General features: G+C 40.7%; 1 protein-coding gene across 2 annotated transcripts in view; it reads right to left on the bottom strand.

Moving 5' to 3' along the window:
- Positions 1-13,203, bottom strand: part of ADAMTSL3 (ADAMTS like 3) — a 341,341-nt gene that overhangs the window by 94,683 nt on the left and 233,455 nt on the right. For both annotated transcript variants that reach the window (XM_019533694.1, XM_019533695.1), the window contains exons 8-9: positions 6,797-6,954; positions 3,449-3,560 (exon numbers count right to left, since the gene is read on the bottom strand). In XM_019533694.1, the coding sequence (XP_019389239.1) occupies positions 3,449-3,560; positions 6,797-6,954 (270 nt within the window). The remainder of the gene's footprint in view (positions 1-3,448; positions 3,561-6,796; positions 6,955-13,203) is intronic.

Genomic DNA, 13,203 nt, shown 5'->3' with positions numbered 1-13,203 from the left:
GATGAGGCACGCAGAAAAGAGAAAGCCATAGGAATAGCAGATGAGATCAAAGATACTGTAAAGTTAAGCTGTCAAAAACCAAGCTGCAGTTTCAAAGGCACTGCTGGCTAAAGGGCCAACAAAAGAAAACCTGAAGCGACTGCTTGATACAAATGTGCGTGCAGAATCTCTTACAGAAGAGATTTGAATTTTGTTCACTACTAGGCTGTTTTCCTGGCTATAAAAAGGTTTATTCACAAGCACTGACTTGCACAAATTGAGGAGAAAAGAAGGGTGTTGTGGTAAGTGCTACAAAAACCTGGCTGAAACCACAAGAATGAAAATCCAAATGGAGTGAATAAACTAAAAACATTAGTGCCAGTGCCCACTAAAAATTCTATGGTATCATATATCAGCGGCTTCTCTTTTATAAATGGGACACAATCCTAATCATGAAGTTGGTCCAATTAAAATTATTACCTACAACAATGGTTGCCTCTTGCATAATTCTTGGACTATGACAGCTAGCACCATCACTCCAAAATGACCAAATCATGCATGAGGGTGATAACCATAAAGGAAGTCTAAGCTATTCCAGTGCTTGAAGCATGCACAGACTAATTCTTGTGAGGAATGAGATGACCTAGAAGAAATGCTAGTTGCAAACAAAACTAATGTACATTTTTAAAATGTTCTTAGATATTTTAATTTGATTTTTGAGACACTCCGAGACACACCTCTGACCCATACGCAGAGATTACAGGACTGAATGTGAAATGATCCTGCTGAGAAACAATGGTGTGGCTAATTCCAATTTTTTTGTTATGTGGAACTTTTCCTTTTTAAAACATCTGAGTTATTTTAGTAATGATAAAAGAGGCCAGACACCCTGCAGACCAAATCCCCTATAATACGTTTAAATTTGGAAAGCAGCAATACAAACTTTCCTACTTGCCCTAATAATGCACCATCCTCAACACTGCTACTTGCTTGGAGAGGAGAATAATTTAGTCTTCATGATAATTCAGTACCCGGGCTCTCTCAGGACTACCTTCAAGAGCACAAAGATCTAACGATAAAGAAGTCAATCTCATAATATGGACAGCCATCTTTAAAGGAGCAAATTGAACCCACCAGCTAAGTTTAAAAAGAACAAGCAGCCACCAGACAGCAATAATTTTCAGACCATATTATCTGACACTGGATTTGAACCAACCACCCTGAAGAAAGAGGTGCTCACTGAGTCTTCCAGTGTTCTGTTTGCAGAGCTCATAGTAACAGTACAATAATTAATGTTGCTTCATCTGGGAGGTCAGGAAGACAAAACTGCTTGGCTTTTAATTCTACGTGATGGTATAATGAGAGAATTAGAATTGCAGTGAAAAATAATGCCTCATACAGTGGTTAGAGGAATTAGACGCATGAATGACAATCCTGTGTAGATACTATCTGCATTTTACCTGAGGGGAAGTAAGGCACAAAGAAAAGAATGGTTGCTTTGAGATGGAGTGGAGGAAAGCCTGTTCACTTGGCCTTAAAATATGACAGTGCTTTCTTACTTTCTTAAAACTCTTTGACAAATCACACTTTAATGGGACCTGCAATAGCTGGCTAATTATATAGACCACTTTGCTTTGCATAGTCTTCATGACTAAAGAGAATGAATATGTAATAGAAATTAGACAGCCCCTAGCAAATTTCTTTGTTAGATGAATCTACACCAGTGTAAAACTGGTGGCTAGGCCACCTCCTGTGCCTATTGCTCTACCAACCATCATGTTTGCATGAGACATAGTTGAAGGACTGGAGGAGATGAGCTGAATTACATCTAATCCCCTGGATTTGTAATCTTTGGAGACTAAGCCACAAGTGGAAGTATGAGTTGACTTCCTGCTAACTTTCACCAGGGGCAAATGAGTACAGAAGTTCACAATAGGTGTCACTGTCAAAAGCAGAGTAGAGAAACAAGGACAAAATAAGTACAACTGCAGTCAAGCAAAACATTTACAAGAGGACCTTAAACACTGTGCCACTCCTCTTGCACCATTCCTCTTTGTATCCTGACTCAGCTTTTACCTTTCAGCACAAATGATGCTCTTTCCCAGGTACTCTGATGCAATCCACAAACGGGACTGTGTTAAGCATGGTTTAAACATGGACTACAGTTTCTTATCGCATTACCTGGGTTAGCTTTTGTTACCTCTTTGTTCCTATGGGTTCTTTGATTGTATGCCTCTCCAAATACCATCCACCTCCCCTCTACTCCCCTTCCTCTCCCACCACTTTTCCACCTTTTATATTCAAGTCACTCCCCCTTTATGCACATTCTATTCTGTCCTCTCACAGTATCTGAGGATGTGAACTTGAGTTCATAAAAGCTTGAGCTCTCCACATATCTTACATAGTTTGTAAGGTGCATTACTTCCTCATGTTACCTTTGACCATGCACATTTGTTTTAAAATGTTACTCACTTTCTAAACTTTATCATCTACATGTGTCTATTTTTTGGATACAAGAAAATCTGGCCCATATGCTTACTTACTAGCTCTATTTCTACAGTTTTACATGCACAGTCATCTGGCCATTCCACTTGGTCTGATACAAAGCACAAAGTCTATTTTTTCTTTTACTGTTCACATATCTTGTCTCTCTTCTTTGCTCCATTTATTATTTATTTATTTATTTAGCAAATGCAAATCTGCGGAGCCAAGCAATAGACTCCTCGTTAACTGAGTTCAAAGCTATTAATCTGCCTCTTAGTCTGTAGAGGAGACACTCCCCAATAATGTGTAACAGTGTTGGTGTCTCTCCACAAGAGTATAGTTGGTTAGCGCTGAGGCCCCAGCGGTGGAGGCTGGCTGCGCAGGGGCCTTGGCCTGTCCTGAACCTGTTTAACAGAGACCACTCTCGCCATGTTAATTCAAAGCCAGTAAGCTGGTGACTGGGGTTTGTCACAAGGAACTTCTTTGTGACTTCCTGTGTTTCCCATTCCTTGATCCAAAGGGAATCTCCATTGACTTCCTATCACTGTGTAGTGTTCTGAAGTCCTCCTGCTCACTTTTAATGCTATGGCCAGAAATGGTTCCTCCCTCACTTTTGTCTCCTGATAATCCCTATCTTCGTATGTGATCGTTGTTCATCTTGTACTCTTACTGAAATTCATTCTTTTTCACTCATTCATTCCACACCTTCAGAACTCTTCTGAGGTTGGGTGGGGTTTTTTTTACTCTCTCTCTCTCATAAAAACACTTCTTATTTGTGCTGACTTTTGATAATATGCCAAGACGTGAAACAGAAAACAATCATGCTCACATTAACTACATACATATATGCTACCTTCTACTCAGTTATTCATCTGAACAAGAAACTGTGTGCAATGCAGCATAAACATATTTAAATAATTAAAAAAAGATGAATGTTGTAAATCACCCCTTTATAATCTACAGCTGTAAACACTCCATTACTTACCTCCTCCGCATGTCACAGTGCAGGGGAAGAACTCTGTCTGTCTCCACTGATGACTTATGGGTTGATAGAAAAAGAATTGAACCACACTGTCTTTGGGGGAAGTATACCTGGTCTAAAAAGATTTCGATTAAACAGGGTTATATGCTGTACACCACTACTTATGTCATTTCATACCATAATTAATGTATGATATCAGTGTAGACAGCAATATGGCAATAGGCAGAAAACCACACAGAAATCTGGCACAACACAGTTAAACAGAGTTTTTCACTAATCAAACATTTGTACATTGCCTTTTTCCAATTATTCTCATGCTACTAAATGAAATGCTGAGAAATCCCTCTGGTATGATTTTCTTCCTCCTTGACAGCCAAAGATCCTGAATGTGTCCTGCTGTCATACTACACTGGGGGCTACATTTTCACAATTCAGTAGGAGGTGTATGGAACTAGAATGTGAACCCAGTATTCAGATTCCTCTTCAGGCAGCCATTGATCAACTTAGGTTTGTGCACAGTACTCGAGGCATAAAATAATGCACATTAGTAAGTGTGCACGTCTACAACATGCAAAGCAAAGGACAATCAACCAAGCGCAGCTACATCAGATTGTTGTTTTTTGTGGAAAGTTGTATGAAGCAAGTTACTGATTTGTTTAGACACATAAAAGTATGCATATAGGATGCAAAAAGTCAGCCTGTGCCAGGGCAGGCCAATAACTAAGGAGGATCAGGCAGGGTCAGGACTTTTGATGGACCCAATACAGGAACCAAAAGTGCTGCTGGAATGATTCAGGTGATTCAGTAGGTGGCAACCTTCCCATTGAATTAATACTGAACCAACGGTATATCACTATTCTACAGACTATTAGGGCATTATCCTTTAAATAGAATTTGAAATAAAAATCTGGGCCATTTTGGGGCATTTAAAAATTCCAGGCACTTTGCACCAGAGTAAGGGTGTTTAGCCACACACTTCTGATCAACTTTCAGTTTGGCTAGTTATCTAAATTACCTCTGCAGTTTAATTAAATAGGTTTATTTTGGACTTCGCCTTCTAATCTATTTTGCAGTGATGCTATGCACCATGAGATAATCACCCCTCTTTAGCTCACCAGTAGGTGAAGGGATTTCTATTTATAGTTTGTAATGTACTAGGGTATTGCAGGGATGCAAGCTGGTCTATAAATATAAGATATTCATAACTTAAAGCAGGCCAGGCTCCAGTTCTGTATTTTAGCTCCTAAGGGACAGATCCAGAAAGGTTTTTAGGCACCTAACTCCTACAGAAATCTATGGGAGGTTAGCCACCTAAAGAAGTGTCTTGTTTGAGCTTTCCTAAGTAATTCTCCAAAATTTCATTAGAAGGGCTAAGTACATTTATAAGCAGTGATGACACCCACAGACTGTTTGGATCTTCACAAGAAGAGTGAACCATCAGGAGAAGTCAGGCTTTGTCCCCAAGGGTAAAAGCTCTGTGAACAACAATCCTATCTGAAAATATGATATTCTAAAAACAAACTGCAACTTCTTCCTGCTATCAAAGAGTGAAAGCAGGGCAACTACAGTGAAAGGACCTTCTCTGTAGAACTGGCTCTCATTTGATGGTCCAGTAAGAGCAGAGTTTATGATCTTCAGAACATGGGGCAAGACACACCTTTCATGTTAAGCATTTGTTTGATTGTGGATCCTCACTGGGGAGAATCTTCTTAAAATTCTTATGTTGGTGGGTAATTAAAAGTAATCTGTTTGGTTTTATGTCAGAAGCCCATATCCCATTTTGACTCCTGTATGAAAAATCATAGTAATAACAGTAAGAATAATGGGAAGCCATACATGAAAATTATTAAAACCCAAGAATGTTGCTTCCCTTCTGGGAGTTACATCTTATATACACATGGTTTTTGACATCTCCTCCAAATGAGCTGTCCATTTAAAATCAGAAAGACATTTTGTTCCTTCATTCTATTGTTCAAAATGTTAGAGGAAATATCCAAAAACGAATTAGTCAATGACAACTTATACAGAAGGAATGTGAAGCTGTAGTGACAGAAAATAATTTAGAAAAAAGACAAAAAAACCCTTTTCCAGTATGGAATAATTTAATAGGTAGGATATTTTGCCTTGTAAATTAACTAAAATTGAACAACTGTTAAATTCAAACAACCACAGAAAAAAAGTGTTTTAAAATGCTAATAACTTCCAGTTTCAAAATTAGTCACTGAAGTCAGTCTGTAACAAAAAGAGGAAATGAGAATGCCCTTTTGAAAATGCCCGTTTGAAAAAAGTCAAAAAAGAATGGGCAGCAGTGTATGTGCAAATATGCACGTACATGTATCACCATCCTCATGCTCCATTACTTGAACAGAAGCTTCAAACAGGGCTTCCTACCTGCTCTCCACCCATGCTACAAATCCATACACAACTGTCTGTACAGCATTTCATCAGGCTGTGGGGTGGGGGGAATTTCAGCAACACACTTTAAAAATACTGCCTTCACTCTTGATTTTGTACCTCTGAATATCCTAAAATCTTCCGATAGAAAATTCCATCTCTTTGCACAGTGGGGACAGAGCTGTTTCATGTCAGTTTGCGAAACCTGAAACCTAATGCCAGGCTCACTGGAAATGTGTTCAGGTTCACCAATCTCTTAAGGGAACCTGGACAGTAACATGGCTTTGAAATGCAATTGTATAAAATATATCAGTTCCAAGTGAACATTAAATTTATTCACAAATAAACTTAAAATGAAAACAGATGTGTGTTCCTTAGTGATGTCCTCTCTTACAAAAGCAGATTCTGGAATGGGTAGAAGGTAAAGAATTGGATGCAACTGGCCTCCCTTTTCTGGTTCATCTCTATCTTGCTTTTCTTCTACCGCTATATATTGTTCAGCCCTCTCTCTCAATATGAACATATCTAACTTAAACAGTTTGCTAACTTCCCCAGAAGAGCAAATGCCATAAGAAGTAAATCATAGTGGAGATCCTACGGATGGACACGGTTCCTAAACTGACCGGCACGCAAGTTGCTGCATCTTCCTTTGTGTGAACTGTATGTGAAACCCTCACCCTTCTCCACAACTTACTCAAATCTGAATATGGTCTGAATCTGAATATCTCCCCTTAAATCAGTGGATATGGGCGCAGCAGTCTAGCCATGTAAATCTGATTGAAGGATTAAGGTTGTAGTTCAGTGCTGCTATACTGTGGTCCAGCATAGCATACATGTAAAGAACAAGAAAATTTAGAGTCACTCTGACCATGGTTGTACACTTTCACTTTCCTTGCTTTTTCATACAAATGAACTTCAAATACCTTGGTTCAAAGAGCATAAACACATACATCCTACCTTGATAATGAAATCTGCTCCCAAAGGACCTTGGATCTTTAGGATTTCTCTATCTGTAGGCTTCTGAAATTCAACAGTTGTGTTTTCTATGATAAATGTTCCAGGGGCATTAAAGCTGTGTTCTCCCTTGTCTCCCTGCAGGGTCTTTGACTCAATAACTAAAAAAAAAAAAAGATGTACTTCCTCAACTCTAACATCTTTTCATTTTCAAATAAGCCAGAATATGACTTTTACCAATTATGCACGGCAAGATGTTGTAGCATGCGTAAAAATTTTGTGAGCATATGTGCAACAACATCAACAACTTCATACTGTGTATGTATATACACATATATACACATGCACAATGATTCTCAGCACTTTCTGGATACAAGAACATCAGGCTGATAATATCATTCTTTTGTATTGGGACAGGGTCACCAACTTGTGGCTCATGGGGTAGATCCAGCCCACAGAGCCATTGGATCTGGCCAGTGGGCCCAAAAGTCTTCAATGGCATTTGGCAGCAAAGGGCATTGCCTACACTGCAGCTGAGTGCTGGGGGGGCTTTGGAAGTACGAGACTTCACCTGCACTGTGTCACACTAGCCAGCAGTGGAGAGCTTCACCTGTGCCACAGCTAGGCAACAGGGAGAAGCAGCAGCAGCAGTGACAATGGGAAGAGCCCACCTTGGACCTGAGCCAGGTCATTCCGGCTTGCCACTGCACAAAGGTTCCCGATCACTGTACTAGATGAAATGTTAATACTATATATAATACATAACCTAACTCAATATTACATGTCAAGCAATAGATTCAGTGGAACAAACTGAAGATGTCAATACAGACATTTACAGAATGGGAAGGGCACTCCACATGAAAGAAAATCCACTTGTACCATTTGGAAATTGATATAATCAGTCTCACTATTCAAATCCCAGAAAAGTTTGTATTCCTTTATTTTTTAAAGTTACCACAGTCAACAGACATCTACATCAACAGCCTTCTCCATCATGGCTTGGGACAGACATTACACATTAACCAGCTTAAATGATCAAAAACTGGTTTAAACCTGTAACAAAACAGATGCTAAATGCACATAAAACAGGTTGAAAATGGCTGAAACAAATTGGAGATAAACCTGGTTGAATGTAGTATCAGACTTAACTGATTTGGGTCAAACCAGTTTATGCAACATCTGTCCCAGACCCTTTCCTGGTTTAAGTTAAACCAGACTTCCCCAGCATCCCAGTATTCTCTCTGGGTTGGGTGGGGCTCTCTATTCTACAGCAGGGCTGGCCCCATCCCTCTGCTCCCCAGGTTGCAGCTCCAGCAGCCCCGGCCCCCCGCTCCTCCTCCTCCTCTCCCCATTCCCCGCTGAGCAGCGATTCCTCCCTCCCCCCTCTGCCTTACACCAACACCCCTCAGCACTGGCTATCATACCACATGCTGGTTACCATCTGTGCTGTGGGAAACTGGACAAAGGCAGACAAGACTGTGTCCACTTAGGGCTTTTTGGAGCAAATCAACAGGTAGCCACGAAGCTTTTGTTTTCTTTGTTTTCTTAATGGGCTGATAAACACTGAGTTAGGGGTGATAAACACTGTTATCAACTGCCTGCTAGGCTGCTGGGGGGAGGGAGGGGAACCCCTCCCTAATCAGAGCATCCTGCTGGGGCCTGCCCACGCTCCCCTCAGCTCAGCACTGTCGAAGGGAAGGGAGGGCTGCTCTAGCGCCCCCCTGCTTCTAGCCTGAGCCACTGCAAGTATGTGCCTGCATTTCTGGGATGTCTATGCGGTTACAAACCAGTTTAGACTAGCCAGGTTAGTCTAACCTGCAAAGACTGAATCAATTCAGTCTCAGGCTTTTTGAATGCCTGTTCCTAGCCCATCTGACCTTCTTGGAGAAGGTAACTAAAGTCTGCATATTTTCTGTGTTAAGACAGAGTAAGGCTAGTAGTTTTGTTAATATGGCACTGCATAAGGAATGTGTTATTCCTGGAACAGGGAATGATGGAAACTTTTCCATTGCTATCTTGCCTTCCTTGGGAACTGGGTGAATCAGGCCATCATTTCCAAAAGATGGCACAAGCAGCTTGGTACTTGGTCACCTGTAGCAAACAGATTGTCCTATGTTGTCCAAACCTCTAGAGGAAGATTGTAAAGAAAGTAAAACTGGGCACTGTAGAGTACAGTATGGATCCAGCACTGAAAGGAACATTAAATGCATGTACTGGAATGCCTGAGATGGTTATACTTGTATGAGAGAGGTATTTTTCAAGAAACATAATTAATGCTGGCAAGATCTATTGTGTCACATACTGATACATTTGATAGCTTCCTTATTTCCTGTATTTTTAGTGGTTAGAGTACTGGTGAAGTTGGCCTTTAACAAGGTTAGAAGAATTTGTTTGCCCCTGTCAAATATTTCCTCTGTGTCATTAATAAGAGTGTAGGTGCGTGCCCTTTTGATTCAATTATGACAGAAGAAAAAGATCTAGTCATAGAATCATAGAAGTTGGGTCGGAAGGGACCTTATAGATATTCAGGTCTGACCCCCTGCCTGGGCAGGAGAAAAAACTGGGCTCAAATGACTCCAGCCAGGTAGGCATCAAGCCTCCTCTTAAAGACCCCCAGGGTAGGAGCCAGCACCACTTCCCTTGGAAGTTGGTTCCAGATCCTAGCCGCCCTAACTGTGAAGTAGTTCTTACGGATGTCTAATCTAAACCTCCTCTCCAACAACTTGTGGCCATTACTCCTTGTTATGCCAGGGGGCGCTAGGGGAAACAAGGTCTCTTTAGTCATAGGAAAGAGCATACTGATGAGTAATGCACATTATAAGAAAAAAAAAAAAGCCACACTCATAATGGGCAACTGAATTAATAGTTTCATAACAGGTAGGGTCAGAAAGGTCCTGAGCAGATCATCTAGCCTGACCCCCTGCCACAGGCAGGAATGAATGCTGGGTTCACAAGACCCCAGACAGGTGATCATTCAACCTCCTCTTGAATTTGCCCAAGGTAGGGGTGAGGACCACTTCCCTGGGAAGTTGGTTCCAGATTTTGGCCACCCCAACTGTAAAATATTGCCTTCTGATCTCTAACCTAAACCTATTCTCCATCAGCTTATTACTATTGTTCATGTAAGTTATTTCTTCAGCACTCATGACTTGGTTTGAAATGAAATATTTGAATGTCAACATCTAATGCACTATGAATCAGTTTGGATAAGAAGCTTGTTTTGTAACCCCATGTACTAGATTGGCCTTGTAAGGTGTTCCTCACAAGGTTTTGAGAAAGTGCTACTAGAAACCCAAGTCCAAGACACAGTTTTACAAAATATATTGACCAGGAAGAATTCCTCCTACATACAGAATGACTTTTGCAACAGTTGACTGAAAAAACAGGATACCATGGACAAAATTTGTCATTGGTTGAACAGCACTGAACACAATGCAGTCACAATATGGAAAAATACTGAACAGGAACAGAAGTGCAACAATGCAGCTGGGTGCTCGGAGCAGCTGCAATACATGCTTGCAGCTGTGTTTTCCGGTTACTACTATGCTGATAGTGTGATTGGGTAGCTGCAGTGACAGCATTTTTTTCTCCTCCCTCCACCTCAAGTCATTGCCTGGGGCACCTGTCCCAGTTGCTGCAACCTAGTCACAATACTGGATAGCAGGGGTGTGTGAAACAGGCTGTATGCAATTTGGATTTGGCCCAAAATCGGGGACAGTGATTCAATTAATTGATTCAGATCACTGTCCTGATTCAATTTGGCTGAACGCAAATTTGAAGAGTCAATGCTGATTCGGAGAATCAGCGATTCGGCCACAGACACAGCTTTAAATGTTTTTTCTACATGCCTTGAGGTACCAAGCACAGCTTGTAAATACTGCAGTGCTGGGGTGGATGGAGCATCCCACAGGAGCACAGGGGGGTGCCCCGCATGCTCAGCAGTGAACCCAGAAGCGGACTGGAAGTGCTTCTGGTCCACTTCCAGGTCTGCTGCCGAGCATGCTGAGGAGCCCCCTGCACTCCTGTGGGACACTCCATCTGCCCCAGTATCACAGCATTCACAAGCCACCTGGTACCTCGAGGTATGTAGAAAAAACATTTAAAGCTGTGTCTATGTCTGAATCTCCAAACATTTCTGAATCTCTCCAAATCAATTTGGAGGGTTCCAATTCGATTCAGAGAGATTAAAGGGTCTCCTAATTCAATTCGGATTCAGAGATTCAGCCATCAAATCAGGCTGAATCTCTGATGAATTGAATCAGGGACCGAAGCGTCACAGCGTTAATAGGTAGTCCTATTAACTAACCACATAATTTGTTAATTTACTTTAAATTACTCTCAGAAACCCTACAGGAGTAATGAAATGCTACAGGAGTAATGAACTCTCAGAAACTCTGCAGGAGTAATGAAAGCTGAAATTAAGCTAAATGTAGTCTTCAATGTGGCACTGAAAATTAGACTTTAGAAAGGCTAGTTTAAAACTATGGTGATACTGCTGGAAGTTGAGTATTGATGGTAATCTAAGCAGGAAAGGTTGCCATAACATATCCCTTATCGTATTTTATAATACAACTTTTAATTACCGTACTGTCTATACTCAAATCATGTAAAGAGATGAACTTCAGAAACTTAAGGCTGAGACTATCTATTCTGTTGTTAGTTTAACAGAAGTTAGCTAAATCAGGTTAGCCCATCCAATTTAAGCACATACCTTTATTTTTGCAATGTTACCATAGTCTAAATTGTTACATTCCTTCAGCAACCATAGGTCTGCGGTATTTTCTTTTTCTGCTGACATCTTTATAGACACAAAAGTAGCTCATAGTGGCTGCATCTACATGAGATGTTGACTGCACAGTAGCTTGTTACTACTGTGCAGTAGTTTGTTGCTCCTGTACAGTAGTGTCACATGGCACAAAATGTGATGCAACACTACTGCACAGTAGCAACAAGGTACAGCACAGTCAGCATCACCAAAAAGCCGTTTGGGGATACTACTGCACTGTAACTCCAGTTACTGTATAGTCATTTAGTACTGCTGGATGCAAGTACTAAATGACTGCATAGTAACACCTGTGCAATCAGCGTCTCATAGCCATGGCCAGTATCATGAAACAAACTACGCAGTTGTCCCTTTAGCAAAAGCTTCCTTGAAAAACTCTCTGTAAACTCAGGTATAAAACTCATATTGATCGCACCACAGCTCCCAAATGCTTCTGCTCTCCTAATGGATGAACTTTACATGGTTGGAGAGAAATTTCAATAAAAAGAACTCCTCTAAAAAATAATTCCAGCATGGTCACAAAATGGAAAGCTAAGTGAGTTGAATACACTTTAAGTCATTAAAGAAAAAGGAGGCAAAATGCTGTTTGTAAACCAGCATCACTAGAAATAGGTAAGAACCAATTCCACAGAGAACATGTTTTATTTAAAATAAATAAATAACACAAATCAAAAAGAGTTAACTTTTAGTTGGGTTTCTCGCCAATATCTTAATTTCCAGCCAAAGATAAGTGCCTATTTTATTTCCATGCACTGAAGAGGTAGCTAACAGAGAAATCCAGTAAGGGTCAAGTCTGGAACGGTGCTGAGCTCTTGTAATTCCAAATCAAGTCAGTGACAACTGCAGGTTTTTGAGACTCCTTAAGTGCATCTACATTAGAGGCTTAAGGCACAGTAGTACCTCAAAGCACAGACAGTGCTAATATGCTACTGGGCAGTATTATTAGGCTACTGTGCAGTAGTCTCACTAAGAAGACTTGCCATTGGTTCACCAGCGCTACTGCACAGTAACTCTAGTTACTGTGCATGTACTTAGTACTTCATTAGGCAAATGCTAAATTAAGTGCTTAGTAACTACTGCACATTAATGAACATGTAGACACCCCCTGGACATTAGGCCTTTACCAACATGAAGCAAAACACATGACCTTTACAGAAGGGCACAAAAGATTTGAATGTTAGTTCAGTGACTGGAAGCATCACTAAGCACTTTCTGTTTTTCTTAATAAAGCAATTCATTCTAATATTTAAAAGATGGAAAAAAATGAGAATACTAACCAGGAACTGACCATCTGAGAATATTGTGGGAGACAAATTCACCTTTGTTATAGTCCTGGTTATTAAAGTTAACAAAGTTACAGCTTTGGTGAGAAAGCTTCAATGTGTTATACCACTTGTAAGATACAGCTGTCAAGAGGGTAGGGGGAAGAGTTCTCTGGTGAGCTTAGACCCAGATACTCACATCTTCCAAAGAAGCGTGTCACGATGGGAGCTGAAGAGCTATTCCACAGAACAAAAGATAACCTCTGCTTCAAGATTATTCTGTGCTGGTCCGGTCCTGCAGGGAGCAAACCAGGAAAGCCAAGGCTGCAACTGAACTCCAACTAGCTTCAAGCATCAAGGACAAC

Source organism: Crocodylus porosus, unplaced genomic scaffold (assembly GCF_001723895.1).
Source record: "Crocodylus porosus isolate Cpor-Errol unplaced genomic scaffold, CroPor_comp1, whole genome shotgun sequence".
NCBI classification, from domain to species: domain Eukaryota; kingdom Metazoa; phylum Chordata; order Crocodylia; family Crocodylidae; genus Crocodylus; species Crocodylus porosus.
The sequence above is the reverse complement of the archived record's forward strand: the minus strand, read 5'-3'. Positions and strand labels throughout refer to the sequence as shown.